The sequence below is a fragment of the Sinocyclocheilus anshuiensis genome, unplaced genomic scaffold (genome assembly GCF_001515605.1).
Source record: "Sinocyclocheilus anshuiensis isolate Anshui unplaced genomic scaffold, SAMN03320099.WGS_v1.1 scaffold115, whole genome shotgun sequence".
Lineage (NCBI taxonomy): Eukaryota > Metazoa > Chordata > Actinopteri > Cypriniformes > Cyprinidae > Sinocyclocheilus > Sinocyclocheilus anshuiensis.
This window is the reverse complement of record NW_015548219.1, coordinates 1720842-1737245: the sequence shown is the minus strand read 5'-3', so window position 1 is coordinate 1737245 and position 16404 is coordinate 1720842. Positions and strand designations below refer to the sequence as shown.

General features: G+C 40.0%; 1 protein-coding gene across 1 annotated transcript in view; it reads right to left on the bottom strand.

The window, feature by feature from the left end:
* LOC107654149 (junctophilin-3-like) overlaps positions 1 to 15569 on the bottom strand; it is a 30176-nt gene extending 14607 nt beyond the window's left edge. The window contains exons 1-2 of the mRNA XM_016441094.1: positions 14023 to 15569; positions 3174 to 3981 (exon numbers count right to left, since the gene is read on the bottom strand). Of these exons, the coding sequence (XP_016296580.1) occupies positions 3174 to 3981; positions 14023 to 14404 (1190 nt within the window). The 5' untranslated portion in view covers positions 14405 to 15569. The remainder of the gene's footprint in view (positions 1 to 3173; positions 3982 to 14022) is intronic.
* Positions 15570 to 16404: the final 835 nt, after the last annotated feature.

Here is a 16404-nt window from a genome sequence, read left to right as displayed (position 1 = left end):
GCTCTCAAGCACTGTGTATGTGTCTGCTCCGTGTGTTGGCAGGGCCAGTGCTAAGCTGTAGTGATAGCATTGCTGAGAATATAATGAGGTCAGTGGGATTTGTGGGGTGAGTGACGCTCTTAATATAGCACATGCATACCTATGCACGTTTGAATGAGCGCACACGTACACAAACATATGCAGCCGCCATCAATGGGCAGGCACGAGCACATAAACGCAACATATGTGCTTACACACACATTTCCCTAACATGTATGTACAGATCACATGGATGCACACAGCACGTGTCCGCAACATGTGTGAGGCTATAAGCTACTGTGAGTTCGTGAGCGGTTGGGATTGTGTTTGAAATGGAGAGAGTGAAAAAAATAGGCGAACTGGCTTAGATCCAATTCAGCCTGCCTGGTCTATCTCCAGCAGGTCTCCAGCACTTTTGGCATAATGCGGAAGTCTCTGATTCTCTGTGTCTCTCTCGCTTCTGATTTCTCTTCCTGAACCCTATCTCGATCTCCTTTTTCTTCTGCTGACCTATGAGTCACCCAAACAACCCGAACTAGACCCGTGATTCCCAGTCTGGAGAATGTACCAAACTCCATGGGGTTCTTGGAAAGATTTTGATTTAGCTTAAGTTCTTTTTATATATATAAAACTGAGTCTTAAAGGGATAGTTTACCTAAAAATGAACAATTCTGTCATTATTGACTCATTTTCATGTTGTTTTAAACCTATATGTTTCTTCTGTGGAACACAAAAAGGAGATATTTTGAAGAGTGTGCTAGTTGCTGTTTTCCATGCAATTACAATGAATGGGGGGAACACAAAAGCACCATAAACATATTAGAAATGTGGTTCATATGACCTGTGTGCTATATTTCAGCTCTCCTGAAATCATTCTATAGCTTTATATGAGAAACAGACAGAAATTGAATTTGTTATTCAATAAAAAATCTTCTGCAAACTGTTGTTGAATTTGGCTTATATTCAGTGAGTTGAATCAGTCTGATTTGTGAACAGATCAACTGATTCATTTAAGAGATCTGACTCAAAAAATATTTCTTTCACTAACCAGAATCGTTATTTTTTATTTTTTTAAAGGGTTATAAAAGTTTGGAACAAAATTAGGTTGAGTAAATGAGTACATTTTAATTTTTTAAACAGTATTATTTCAGTATTATTCATATAGTATTTTTTTTATATTTTGAATTGGCTTCTATTTTATATTTTCAGGTTTTTATATATTTTATATATTTATAAACGGTATTTTATATATTTAAATTTTAGTTTACAATTTTGTCATTTTATTAGTTTTATTTGTAGATTTAATTTATGTTGTTACATTTTTACTTTTAGTAATTCTAGTACTTCAGCTTCAATAAGAAACACGTTTTTAACATTTACGTTTTATTACATATTTTATAAAAAATGTATTTCAACTTTATTTGAGTTAACATAAATTATTTTCATTAATTTTAGTTTTAGTTAACAATAACAAAACTGTTTTGGATGGACTATTTTTCTAATATTAAGGCTACCAAAAGGTTAAAATAATTTAAATTTAATTGCAATTAATTTTTTTATTTTTCTCCCCTTTTACAGTGTAATGTCAGGTCATAGAACAGATTTACGTTTTGGTGTCAATGAAGGAGCATTTGAACCTTATTTATGCTGCTGTATTGCTACCTAAGACCACAAAGGTTGGGAAACACTGCTCTAGACTAGGCAACATCAACAAAAGCAGACATGCAGACAACATGGTGAAAAATGCTTCCATTTTTCAATTAGCATTCAATATTCAACCAAACTGTATTCGGTTAATAAACACACACACACATACACGGACACACACTAACAGCATCAGGCAATTTATGACTATGGCATTCCACATGTCTATGTTATTGATTACCACTGTTGCTCTGCATCAATACAGACATCAGTCAGCTTGCTGATACACCCAGAATCTACATGACTCTTATTAAGTGAATCCCGACTTATGTATTCTCTCTCCACGCTGACACCGACACAAATCATTCACGTTTCCTTAGCAACCACACCACAGAATGGCACCAGCAAGGCCTATTTAACAGGTCCCAAGTAACCACTAGAAATATGGCCCTGTGTTTGGTTGCAGTGTAAAGAATTGAGAGGATGAATGTTGTAGAACGATACAGTAATGTCAATGAGCACTTGTGTAGTCCAAGCAGATGTTTGAGTGTGCATGCTAATGCTAAGGAACACGGCGTGCATTTTAAGACTCAATTTAAGAATACTTTCAGTTAAAGTCCATGTTTGTTAGCTTCGAAGCCATCTATATGCTTGCATACTCCTAAGAGTTAATAAAATTAGCTTTTAGCACATATATGCATTTTTACAATGCAAATTTATAATGTTGCTCTACCAGGAAAATGGGCCGAAAATATTGATGACTCATCCTGCACTACACAGATGTTGTCCAATCAAATGCTTTGTAGAATATTTTTATCAGTCATAACTCAAGGAGAGAAATAGCACAGACACTGGAAAAGGATGAATCTTTCTAGTGCACATTTGTTGAGTGCCTGTGTTCACGCACAGTATCAAATGGAGTATATTTTGAAAAACAATGTGTTCGGCTGTCGCTGTATGCATACAGTAAGTGTTCGCGTCAAAACTGAAGTATACTTGGGCTTTATACCACCTGCAACCAACTAGCAGGTACATAGGTTCATGTAACTAAAGCTCATTAGGGAAAGCGCCCAAACTTTGTTTCAAAAAGAAATATGTCAGCGCATATGATTTAGTTACATCATGGCCATGAGCCCAAGTACTTGGTAGTCTGTTGCAGATGGGAGAGACTTATTCTAGAGGATCTAATTGGACAAAATTATGTCTAGTGAGTCATCAACATTTTTGGTCCATTTGAAACATGTATGTGTACTTAAAGCTAGTTTTGTCAACTCTTAAGAGTACATTAGCATTTGTTTGCACAAACATTGAGCTTGTCAAGTTGGTCTTTGAAGCATTTAAAAATCAGGAGCTACTCTAGTAAAATCGTTTAAAGCATTATTTTCACCCTAAAATTAGGTAACTGCCTTGGTTTGCTTTGAGAAAGTATGTTAGCATTGGGGTCGAGTGCTTTTTGAGGTCAACAAGCAGCTAGCAAAGATATGTTTTCGAATTAAGACCCCATGTCTTACCTTGAGAGCGCGATCTCTGACTTCTGCTTTGCAATGTCGGCAGCCTTGTCCGCCGTTTCGACCGCTCTGTCCACTTTCTCGCGGATCTTGCTGGCACGTAGTGGGATGAGGTTCTTGCGTTTTCCGCTGACAAGCACGTTCTGTTTGTATTTGCCCTCCTCTTTGGTGCCATCAGGAAAGGTGGTGCATCCGTAGCCATGCCTCTTGTTGCCCAACCACTCGCCCTGGTAGTGCAGTCCGTCCGAACGCCGGCTCACCCCGCATCCTGTCCTCTTGTCGTTTTTCCATTCGCCGGCATAACTCTCGGTGGTAGTGGCGTCTACATCGTCCTCGCCCACTGGCAGCTCACCTTCCCCTTCGCCTAGGCTGATGGTTGAGTTGATGTCGGATGCGGCGGAGCTCACCGTACTCATTCCGGCCTCACTGCGGAAGGAACTCTGCTTGCTCCTCTGGCTGGCTAATGAGCTCTTGGACTCAGATTTTCGCAGCTTGAGACCACTCAGGAGTGAGCGGCGGAACAGGCCCTTCTTTTTGTTCTTCAATAGCTCTGCCTCACTGTGAGCCGTCAGAACGAAGCCTCCACGGGATACGGCCGGGCTGCCCGCTGCTAGGACACCGCCGCCCCCCACGCCAGCCACAGGCGCCCGATCGCCAGTCAGCAGAGCTGTGCCATTGCTGTGCTCGGAGCGCAGAGAGTTTATGGAGGTACGCAGAGGTGAACGGATGACGGCCGCCATGCCGTATGGAACGCTTTGCCGTACGCCGTATCCATGCCGCATGCCGCCCACCCATTGGCCCTGGTATGTACCTGAGTGAAAAGACAGGAGATAAGAGACAACTTTAGACATGTACACTACGAATCAGCAATCAAGCTGTCTGTTGCAGGATTTTGCGGAACTGCAGCAGATGTGAAACCCAGGGTTCCCCTGCTGAGTCTGCTGCCCTCAGGTTTCTCCAGTTTGGAGAGTTGCCTCATGTTTTCAGCTCTGATAGTCTGTTGGCCTGTGACTATGCTGGAAAATCCATTATATAAAGCAAACTGTCTGAAAAGGCTGCCTTTTAGCTGCAGTGGTAAGAAGAATGAATTTTGGTCAAAGAAATAAGTCTTTTCTAATGGTTTCGGGGACTAGAAAAACAGCCAGTTGCAACAATAGTGTCAACCCTGTTGAACCCTGGGTTTCACATCTGCTGACAAGTCCCAAGTTATTTCATCTTATTCATGGAAAGTTAAATTGTAACTTAAATAGCTGATGGCAATGGAAGATTTTGTGGACCCGAGTCCATTTGCAGCAAAGTTAGACTGAAAATATCTGTGAAACCTTTCGGTGAACTTATGTGTGCTAACAAACAGGTGCTTTGAGTTTTGGTAATTTTTCCTTGTGATTATGATTGAAAACCAAAGGACAGTCAAAACAAGAATTTAGCTGCAGGCACTTAGTATTTTGAAAGGTTAATTGCCCTTTTACCTGCCTTGATACTATAAACTTAACCACCAGGGAGATCATACTGCAATTTACAGCTCTGTAATATGTTTGTGCCTTTTGAGTAACTCAATACAGTTGGGAGAGGTTTGTAGTGTGTGTTACTCCAGACACAAACAGTAATAATCCTCGTGAGCTCAATAAAATGCTTCTCTCGCTTTTGTGCCACACAATGAGAGCGAGTAACAACTTCATGAAAAAAAAGAATGAAATGTTGTGGGGCAGTGCATAAAAATAATGTGGAAAAGGTGCCTAGTATTTCGCTATAGCAAACTACATTGAAATCTACAGCGAAATGTTGTATATCACCTAAAAAATAATCGTTAAATACTTATTTAAAATACAATTTTTTGTCTCATTTTGCCAAACTATCAAACTAGGTGCATGATGCCCCTTAGACGCACCATTGTTACAGCTGTGATCACTAATAGCGTCATCAGCATGACCAACCTCATCAATGGCAAACACAGGAAGTGCCATAATGGCAACAGTGGAAGAGTGTTTTTGGCAGCCATGATCTCCAGACCTGGCTCCATTACTTTGCTTATTGTGATGGAGCCTCAAGGGACCAAGTTTTCATCTTATCGATCTTAATGTCCATGAGGTATCACAATGCCCATCAATTTAGCCGCCAGCAGTGTTATTTATTTGTGAGTGTGCCAACAAAATAATGGAATGTTGCGTCCTGTAAAATTTCCTTTATAGCGCTAGCAGCCTGATCTTTCTGTCGGGAGTCTTGATGAATCACCATCTTGGAACTTTCATTAAGTGACATGGGTAACCAATAACACTAAGGTTCTCGCAGGTGATAAAAACGGCACTGATGGGCCTTAATCCAAAAATGTTGTCACTGAAGAAGAAAAAGAGCATTTTAATCCTTACAGTTGTTGTTTCATTATAGGACTGGTGCTTAATGAATCGCAACTAATGACATATATCAATATCTGCTAAGATAGGCCCTCAAACGAAGATAATTTAAGACATTATCATTGAAGACAAAAATTGTGTTAGCTGTCAGTGTATTTTTTGTTTTTATTTCATATCAGTTAAACACTTTGTCTTTAAGATGCCATGTCAAGTTATAAGTGGTTAAAGGGGTCATATGATGCTTTTTTAAAGATCATTATTTTGTGTATTTGGTGTAACAGAATATGTTGACATGCTTTAATGCTCAAAAAACACATTTCTCTCGCTCTCTCGCGCTCTCTCTCTCTTTCTCTCTCTCTCGCTTGCACGCTCGCTCGTGCACACACACACACGATGCGCAAAACTCCGCATTTGAACAGTCAATAGCAAATACTTAAACTAATAACAAAACATCCTCTCCGACCTCCTCTCCTAGGTTCACGAAACGGTAGTCCATAAAATGCATTGCTGTTCTGTTGTAAGTAATCTTAAAGATTCCTAAATGCATCTACTTTCGGAAGGCCAAATAAAGTGCTTTTGCTTTCGCCTAGAAACACACAGCGTCTCCCTGACATGGCTGCTTCAACACTAACTGCGGTTACTGAAACCACGCCTTCTTTCTTTGCGTGCACATTTGGGTGGCATTATGCTAATATTTCCACATAGTGAGGTAGATATGTGGGGGCGTGTTAGAACGAGCCGTTTTAGGGGGGCGTGGCAGAGTCTTAACTTTGATAAAGTATATCTCTTTGGTTTTGAGACTTTAGTCTTTGCAACTTCAGGGATCTTATCTATGCACAATCAGCTTGTAACACTCCAAAGAGAAAGGAAAACTTGAAATCGCATCATATGACCCCTTTAAAGCACTTACAACCTAATTACAGAATGCCTCTCTCCATGGTGCTGAAATCTGGGATAATGCTCTCTCATACAGACATGTTTAAAAGAAGAGTTTACCCAAAAATAATTTACTCACTCTTAAACCTGTATGATATTGTTTCTTCAATAAACACAAAAGATGTTTTGATGATATCATGGCCATGTAATGTAAGAAAATTTAACTGGAGTGTTCAGGTTATTTATATAAAATGTTCTTTTTGTGTTCCACAGAATCAACAAATTTAGAACAACGTGAGGGTGAGTAAAATGAGTGAACTGTCCCTTTAAGAGTTTGTGCTCACCTAGCATGGATCTTTTATACCGGAAGGTGTATATTCACCATCCACCTGATCTGTCCTGTACTTTTTGGCGCTCTATGAGATCACCTCTGATGTAACCACTATCCTTACATGCTGATGATTCATCCTGGCCAACATTCTAGAACATGCTGGCACTATTACTGTGGCAGTCACACACACAGCTCACTGTGCTACTTCCGTTATCTCACCATCTCTCCCACCTCTTATTCGTTCTAACCCTCTTTTCTTTTCTCCCATCCCTTTTGTCTATACATTATCAGCTTTCTCATCCTGTTAGCTACATGCATACACATCCAGCCATATGAACGCCCCCATTCCCTCTGCCTGTATTGATCTCTGTGGGTTGGCATGTCAGCGAGGGCTGCTGGATGGCTCAATGGGGCTGGAGCTGTGCTTGGTGGATTTTCCCAGCCCCCACTTCAATATATGTACTTTCCTGGCTCACAAACAGCCCTGCCACAGAGCTTCTTCTTTAACAGCATCCTCTATCTATCTATTGTTCTATAAATGTATCATTCTATTTATCATCTCTTTCATTCCATATGTTGATCTATCTATCTACCTATCTATCATTATATATAACTATCCTTCTATTTATCATCTTTCATTCTATCTATCGTTGTATCGTTCTATAAATTTATCACTTTCTATTTATCATCTTTCATTCCTTATGTTGATCTATCTATCCATCCATATATATCTTTCTTTCTATTTATCGTTTCTCTTTCATTCCATCTGTCGATTGTTCTATATATTTCTGTTTGTCTGTCTGTTTCTTTCTTTCTACCCTTCAAGGATTTAATCATTTTATCAGAAGGAGAATACTTGTATGAAAGAGAAAAAGCAAGTACTGCAGTTAAAGTGAGAACAGGAAACTGACACACTGTCACAGGCCTGTACTGTTGTGATTCTGATGCCGCGTTCCGGCGGAGTGGCCGACAGTTGGCCAACATCTGGCTGATGCTTGCTTCATATTGTCGGGCAGCCGCTGCGTGCTGTGTGATATGTAGATCAAACGCAGGCCTAAACTGATGGGATTAGCTTGGAAAATTCCCACACACAGTGACACATAGAAAGAGAGGAGGCATCAGTTCACACCTCCTAAACATTCACAGTGTAGTTCTTTCGCACAAACGCACACACTATCTTCCATTCATTATCTACTGCATACTTTTGCTCACTTCAGATTTAACTGTAACATTCCAGAAGACTAAAATAACTCAAGATTTTGAGATAACAGTAGCTAAATATCTTCATCATACCAACATTATTGTAATTTCTACAGGCCACAAATGAAAGAATCTATTTCCTGTTCTCATTTTTCACAATTATAAATCTCTACAGACTTATTGTATAGCAAGCAATTTTTGTGGATAATCAGTAGCATTAATGTCCTTAAAACAAAAGCAAATCTAATAGATAGTTCAATGGATTATAGACGAGAGAGAATTTTTGATTATGATGCATTGGCAGGCCTTCCAGAATAAAGACTGTCTGACAGTGATGTAAAACTGCTGACGTCTGTAGTGCCCTGATTGATGGGCACAGCGTTAGCACAGACACAAAACTGAGCATCCGACTTGGAGTCTGGCGGTCTGAGGACAAGATCTGCCCACCGGCTGAAATGGTTTTGTACATTACGTCTTCCCATTTGAGGTATGTGGTGGGGGAACTTGTCCTTGATTAGCCTTTGAACTATACTGTGTTCCCTGAAGGCCTCAGGCAGAGTCCCAAGTCACAGCGACTGAAATTAAGATGCAATCTTCACTGTTTTGTAACAAGATGTGCAAGAAGAGCACAGTATTGGTGACACTTTACATTAGATTATATTTATGGATACTGTAATGCACATTTAATTAATTACAAAATTATATTTCATTGTTTACAAATGAAACATTAAGTAGGCTTGTTTGTTAGTATTCAGTTCTTACATTTAAGCTCATAATTTACATATTCTTCTTTATTTGTTTATATTAAAAGATGTTAGCATTTCAGATATAATTTTTTTAAATTTAGTATGACCCTGAAGTAGCTGCATTAGATATTTATATAGACATAATAAAAATTTACAAATTTATTGTAATTGTCATGCTAAAGAATTTACATATAATTGTTTTTTAATATCATGTGTTAATTCCTGATTCATCAATAACTTTTTTTTTTTTTACCATTGCAAGCATTCAGAGCATGCTGGGAAACCTGTAGTACCTGGAGGATTTTTGTCAAGAAAAGTGGACAGATTCACTCATACAAGGATGGAACATACAGTATAGAGAACCAGTGGTATGTAAACTTTTGGATAGGATAATATGTGTAAATACAGTTATTGTTTTGTCTTGTGAAATGTAAATAACTATTATACTTCATCAGGAGAAGAGCTAAACAAAATGCTGTTCTCTAACATTTTGGTCATTAACTGATCCATAACTGGCATAATATTTTATGAAACAGGAACAGTCAGGATAAAAATCAACAATCTGGATTGCAAAAAAGTGGACATTTCTTAATTTCAGACTAAACAAACAGCCACCTTTGACATTAAGAAAATAGGTTATTATCGGTCAAAACGAATTGCTAAAGTGTCCCCCATGTATGATTTCCCAGTGAGCTCAGGCAGGGGAACAAAAGTGAGATCTCTTGTGGTAAAAACACACGCAATCTGCAAGTCCTTTGATAATTCTGCAGGTAGCCATAGGAACTTCTCATTAAAAGAGGCAGTTAAAGAGGTGCTATAAGTAAACAGCATGACAGGCAGGCCTAATGAAGAAAATTTGTTAGATAATCGTTAGAAACTCTTCTCTTGTATTACTATGATATCGTGGGAAAGCTCCTCTCAGGGAGAAAGAGATAGAGGGAGAATAGTCACGACACCACCGCGCTGCTGGCGCTCTCCGTGGTTCTGAAGATAAGAGTGGGTGTATAGCCTGCCTGTTTCAGTTGGGTTTTATATCCTCCTGAGACTCAGCAATTCCTTTTTGTTCACTGTAGTGGACATAAGTTGTTTGTTAATATTGCTAAGACCGTATATATTACAGTTTGAAGTGTTTCATATGCCATCTTGGTTTTTCTTTCAAATTTAATATTATAATGATATGATATAGCAAACAGCAGGGAAAATACAATCCTAAATGCACTTAATAAAGTGCAACTAACAAGAAAATAAATTGGGTTATCAAAGGTTAAAAGAGAGGTGAAAATTACTCCCATATCATTTATTGTTGATGTTAAAGGCAACATGCAACTGTTTGGTATTTCATCCATACATCTGGTATTTTTACACATATGGCAAACCTTGTTTTTGTATGTCTGCAGGGTCTCAGGAGTTTAAGATGTTCAAATATCCAATATAACGTGTATTATTTCCATAGTAGATGCCAGATCACTTGCTTTGTGAATCTAACAACTCTTTGAACAAACCAAGTATGAATATGTAATATAGAGAAGTCTCTCTCTGAGGACACAGACGTTAGTATTAATCAGAGGAACATCTAATTGAATCACTGCACAGCTGTGAAAACAGCAATAGAAGTGAAAATGCAATAGCAAAAAGAAAAATGTTGTCTTGGATCTGTCATTACCTTGCTGACTTAAGTGTATATGCAGACAGCAGTAGCCTTGTATGAGCATGGGATGTCTCACATGGGTCACATGGTTATGTGATTAGTGATCCTGTATTGGCTTTCTATGAGTCCTGCATCCCACATGTCAAAACTAATTCGCTTGCGTTTCTGCCGGAGGCCTATGAGATTTATTGTGCAATGGCGCGGGGCACACAGAACGGAAATGGTTAATGTGGAAAGATCAAAGAAGTGGAAACATCACAGGACAGATTTAATCACGGGCCTTCCCCCGGGTTGAATTTATAATCGTTTCTTTAACAATGCACACAGTTCTGTTTCGAGGTTGAATACGTCTTGTTTTTGCCTTTTCATGTGTCGTGATCAGGGACGCGTCTGTCTAAAGAAATGATGGCGTTGTGGCTCACTTGGCCTAAATATCTCACATACAATGCTTATTAGAATTCATGACAAGAAAAGGCAGACTCCCGCAAAGCAGGCATTAAGTCTGTTTGGATTGGCTCTTCCATGAATTATTAATCTAGTCTTTTTCACAAAGTCAGCAACTGCGCCTCAGAGTAATTTTTGCGTGCGTGTGATTGCGGGCCAGACTCTCGCAGAGTACACATCTGTTGGCCATGCTTAAATCCAGGACAGTGCACTTCTTAGAATGAAACAGGTGTTTGTAACCATAGATGGACTAAAGAGATGATCTCTTATCCGTAACCTACTGTAAACTAAACCATCCTTTGGGCATTCATCATAACTTTGGAAATAACAAGCACTTCACGTGGCAGGCCAGAGGCGACTCTTCCCTGATGCAAACCGCATACTTTTATTGCATTGTCAGTCTTACATAAACAATGCCATAAAAGTGTTGTTTATTCAGGCGATGTGTTATGTATATGGGGCAATGGTATTTGCGACAACACCCCACAATACAAAATAAAGCCACACTTAAAACCAAATCTCCCTGTAAGCCTACATAGACTAGCAGGCCGTTATCCGTTTAAGGGGATTTCAGTTTGACTTTTTTTTCAATGCTATGTAGGTGATGTCTGTGAGAAGTGGAACAGTCCCCATTTTAGAATTGTAAACAACATAAAATCATCCTGAATGTATCTGAACCACATAACTGACGAGATTGTTTGTTTCTTTTTGTTGTCAAGCCAGATGTAGGTATTTCGATTTGCTTTTGAGCAAGGCAGAACGCCACTTTTCGGAAGCCAAATTGATCAGCATTTGAGTTTTAGTCATGCAAGAGTGCTGGGAATTGCTGTATATGAGCCACATAGTGGACATGATGACACTATTGGCCTGGAGCAACGCAGAGTTTCACATTGATGTATGCAAGTACTTTACTCCGACTTCTGAATAATCATTAGGGTTACGTCAGAAACTGAAATCGGAGCAGCTGTAAAAGCAAAAATCGGCCATATCCTGTACAATGCCATTCTCTGTAGACAAGTAATCCCTAAGGTGCTGACTGAGGGGTAAAACATGACATGTTATTGAATCAAAGATTAATGCATGTGATGTAACGTTAATAGTTTTGAAATATCACATAAAAGGATGTATTCGCAGCAAGCCTAAAAATGTCAGTTTATATTTATAACAAAGGTGTGTTTATGATATTGTATACTTTGAGAGTCTCTCCTGTAGAAGCCAGCGGAAACTAACTTGCACTCTTCAAACCTGTCCTCTTTTGTGATGGGGGAATTCAGGTCATAATGTAAACAGATGCTTTAGTGTGTGGCAGCTGTAGTGTACTCAGACAGCACTGAGAGCTGATAATGCCACTGTAACCTCTTTGTGGCCCTATTAACCTCCTCCTGTATTGTCTCTCTTTTCTCTGGTTCATTTTCTTTCTTTTTTTCTTGTCAATCTCTGTCTTCTCTTACTGCTTACTGTGGTCGTGATTAAGTGTCCCAGATTAGTACCAAAGTAAGTAAACAACATTAGCGAGTCAGCCAGCCAATCAGAGTGGCGAGCACTGAGTCTCCAGTGACACGCTGACCTGCTGCCAGAGTCTGTGTGCGTTTCCACAGCAACTTGCTGTAAAAGACACACAGGCAACACTTCCATAATGCAGGGAGATTGAGAGAATGAAACAAGGAGAGAGAGAGAGAGAGGTTATGCTGCTCCAAAAATAGGTACACCGTTGATGAGTACAAGCCTCATTCACCAGAATTGACACTTTCTTCAACTTAAAGTCAAATGGGTGCTGATTTAACTTTTCACTCATTGAAACAATATCTTCAGGGAGTGTGAAGATGCATACTTTGGTATGTTTCCTTACATCTATTCATTCGGCTATCTTTAGAACTATGGGACAAAAAAATGTATATATGAGTATATCATAGCCACATGAGTCCCTATACACACTCCTACTCTACCTATTTAATTAAAGGGACAGTTCATCCAAAACGAAACATACTTATTTTACTCATTCTTATGTCGTTTCAAACCTGGTTGACTTACACAAAAGAATGTTATGAAAAAATGTTTCAGTGTATTTTGTCCATACAATGAATGTCAGTGTGGTCCAGTATAGTTTTGGACCCCAGTGACTTTCTTCTGCAGGTTTCAAATTAAATGAGGGTGAATAAACAAAGATAAAAATGTAAGTTTTTAGATGAACTATCCCTTTAATAGTTGTGGTTCCAATGTTACCTTCCTATCATGCATTAATATGGCACCTTTACCAGTAAGGGTGATGAAATGGGAGATGTAACTTGCAAAAAGGTACAGAGGTGAACCCTCACCTCAGCTGAGGCGACTTTGGACAAGTATGCATTTACATTCCAGGACTGCGATTTTTAATGAATATTCACTGACAGAAAAATCTTTTTCTAGGCCAGGTAGATAGGCAGTTGCACAGGTGTTAGGCCAGCTTATGCTACTGTGGTAGTTTTAGTTGTTACAAGTAACTTGTAACAAGTAAGCTTCTTGTTTAAATGTTACCTTCATGGCCATTGGTCTTTGTCAGTTATCTGGCCTTTGTATCATCTTGCCAGAGTCACGTTATCTGCCAAGAGTTCTTGACTTTTGTTTTGGTAATCTTAGTTTGTACTATCTCCAGAACAGTACACCGGAAACTTTGTTACAGCCCAAATAGGCTGTTCCAGGATTTTGTCGAGGGATTTTGCAAGACCTGTAGGTTAACTGGTATCTGTCATTCTTTCTCTTTCTCTCTGTCTTTCACTGCCTTTCTAGATGTCCAATTGGCCTTAATTTGAGCCTCCAAATTTATCTCCTCAGCAGCTTGTGGAGGACGGAGGAAATAGCTTGTCTAAATGATGAGGAGTAGAGGAAGAATAAAAAATACAAAAAGTGATGAATGGTGCAAAAATGGAAATCACAAGGTATTCTAGAAATCTCTCTGTGCTGTAAGAGTGTGTTTGTGTTTGCCATTAAAGGGAGGTTTTACATTTACTTACCTTAATGTCATTCCAAACCTGTATGACTTTCTTTCTTTTGTAGAACACACAAGTAAATAGTTTGAAGAACATTGGGGTCCAATGTTAGGGTGTTCCACAAAAGAAAGACAGTCATACATGTTTGTAACGACAAGAGAGTGAGTAAATCATAACAAAATTTTCATTTTGGAGTGAACCCTTTAAGTGTCTTATTGCAGAGATGTCAGCAAATTGTGGTGTCTTTTTACAAGCTGTAACGCTTTACAAAAATAACTTAAGACTCTTACCTCCATCAGAGTATGTCTCCGTTCCATATCCATCTTGTAGGCCATTGTTCCATGTACCCTCGTATTTGCCACTGGTTCCTGTGCTTTCCCGCACACCATAGCGTCCCTTAAATCCATGTGTCCACTCACCTTTATAAACCCACTTGCCCTTGTTTTCAACTCCAATTCCATGGCGCTTACCTTGCGCCCATGTCCCCTGATAGGTGTTCCCACTGGGCCAGGTATAGATGCCCACCACCTCAAAGCCGTGGCTCCAGGAGCCTGCGTACTCGCCTTGGCCCTTGGGTCCTGTGCAGATGCCATGGCCATGGGCCTTTCCCTCTTCCCACCCTCCACAGTATGATCCCCCATCATCAAAGTTGAACCTGCCCCCAGTGGACATGCATGAAATAGGTTTTGGCAAATACCCCAAATCTCAAAAAGAAAAGAAAAAGAAAAGGAAGTAAGACCCAAACAAAATCAGACTTGGAAATGGGGCTGGGGTGTTGGTGGAACGCTGGGGAAGGAAAAGACCCGTATATGCTCCCTTTAGTTGCCTTAAAAACAATGCGAAAAGTTAAAAGAAAAAAAGAGGAGCCCTCCCGGGCAGTAGTCCCCTCCTGTCAAACTAGGCAGGAGCTGCTTGAGCCCTCTCAGACCATCCTCCTCCAGGAGTGAAGCTTTTTATTCACAAGTTGCTTGCTTTCCTGCAGCTGCTTATCAGTGATGAAAGTGAGACCACGCCAGCCATGCGTCTTGTTCTGTCATTACCAACGCAGCAACAATTCTCTCGGTTCTGGTGCTCTGGCCCCCTCCTCGTTCCTGCCTCCACAGAGGGCCCCTGTGCCAGCACACACCTACCCTCACTCCTGCTCACCCACTCTGGGGCTTTGAGCTGTTTCACTTCCCCTCCCAGTTGCTGAGACCACCAGGCTCCACCTAGAAACCTGTGAGTCTTCAGAGTGATGGCCGATGGATGAAGCAGGCAGGTAGCATTTACAATCGCATCCTTTCTGCCAGGAGCTCACCTACTGTTGTACCAAATCCACCCGACATACTGATGCCACACAGGGAGACAGAGTGCAAGAGAAACCAGAAAAAAAGCGATGGATTCTGCAAGCTTCAGTCGCTGTCAGCTAGCAGCAATGCAGTCTCTATCCACACACGATCACATGCATATATACGCACTCTCTCGCCAGCACAGGATAAGCGTGCAGCTTGATCGCAAACAAACTGATGTGATTAATTCCTTATCTGGGCACTGTTTTGTGGCTGTCTCTGCTTTCCTCTCAGCTCTCTTTTCAGATCTGTATAAAAATCCTGTGCTCCGGTTCGCTTGCAGGTGGGAAAACCAGATTCATTGTTCCTGATTTACCTTCTTCTGTTCCTCCTTGACTCAGTCATGTTGTTGGAATGATTTTCGTATGATGCTGATGTCTTTTTCTCCGTCGTCATCTTATTCCCCCATATGTTTGGATGTCTCTCTCTCTCTCTTACACTGGTGTCTCTCAAATCTGCTCATTAGAGGAGGACTGTTCCAACGCAGCCAACTCCCCCTCCCCCTTTCACATGCTCTCTCTCCCTTGCTCTCCCTTAATTTAAAGAGACATGCACTGTGTTAATACTTACCGCTCTCTCTCTGTCTATCCACCTCAGGGAGCAAAGATTGCTTTTCCTAATTGCCCGGCTTAGTCCTCCCCCTACCCTCCCGATAAATCTCCATTGCTCTGCCCTCATAGAATAATTAGAGCATTTGTCAGTTAATGATATGGCTTGAGATGGTGCATTAAATCTCTTTGTTGCAGGTGAGATAATATAAAATCTGCTCTGTTGACCTAGGCACTTGATCATCCTTACTGTTCTTTACTGGATTCCGTGATATCTGTAAGGCACAAAGAGCATCTTTTACTGTGGTGACTCATATGATTCATGGCCAAAGTATTTTATAATTGAAGACATATCACTTCATACAACACTGTAACAGATTGCTGAGAACATCATGCAGTTCTTCATGTCTTGGTTTATAATGGCTTGTACAGTGTTTGTCCTTCATTCTCAAACAGTAGTATCTGGTAAGAAAGCACATTAGTATGCAAGAGGATACATGAAGACTTTATACCACACTTGTCATAATCAGAGCTTATAATTTGTAAATAAATAATTACTGGATTCAAAACAGCAATTAAAAGGCGCTGTCACCGACACTTGACAACACGTTTTCCCAGAGCATTCAATGATGTCACTAAACGGTGATGCCACAACAAGAGCAACGTTCACAAGTTTCTGCATGGACCTAACTAGCCTAGGCACAGGTTTTCAAGCCCTGCGACAAAATGGGATGCTTTAAGGAAAATGTATAGCCTATGTAAGTAATAGGCCTAAATAAAAATAACAATTTGTTTT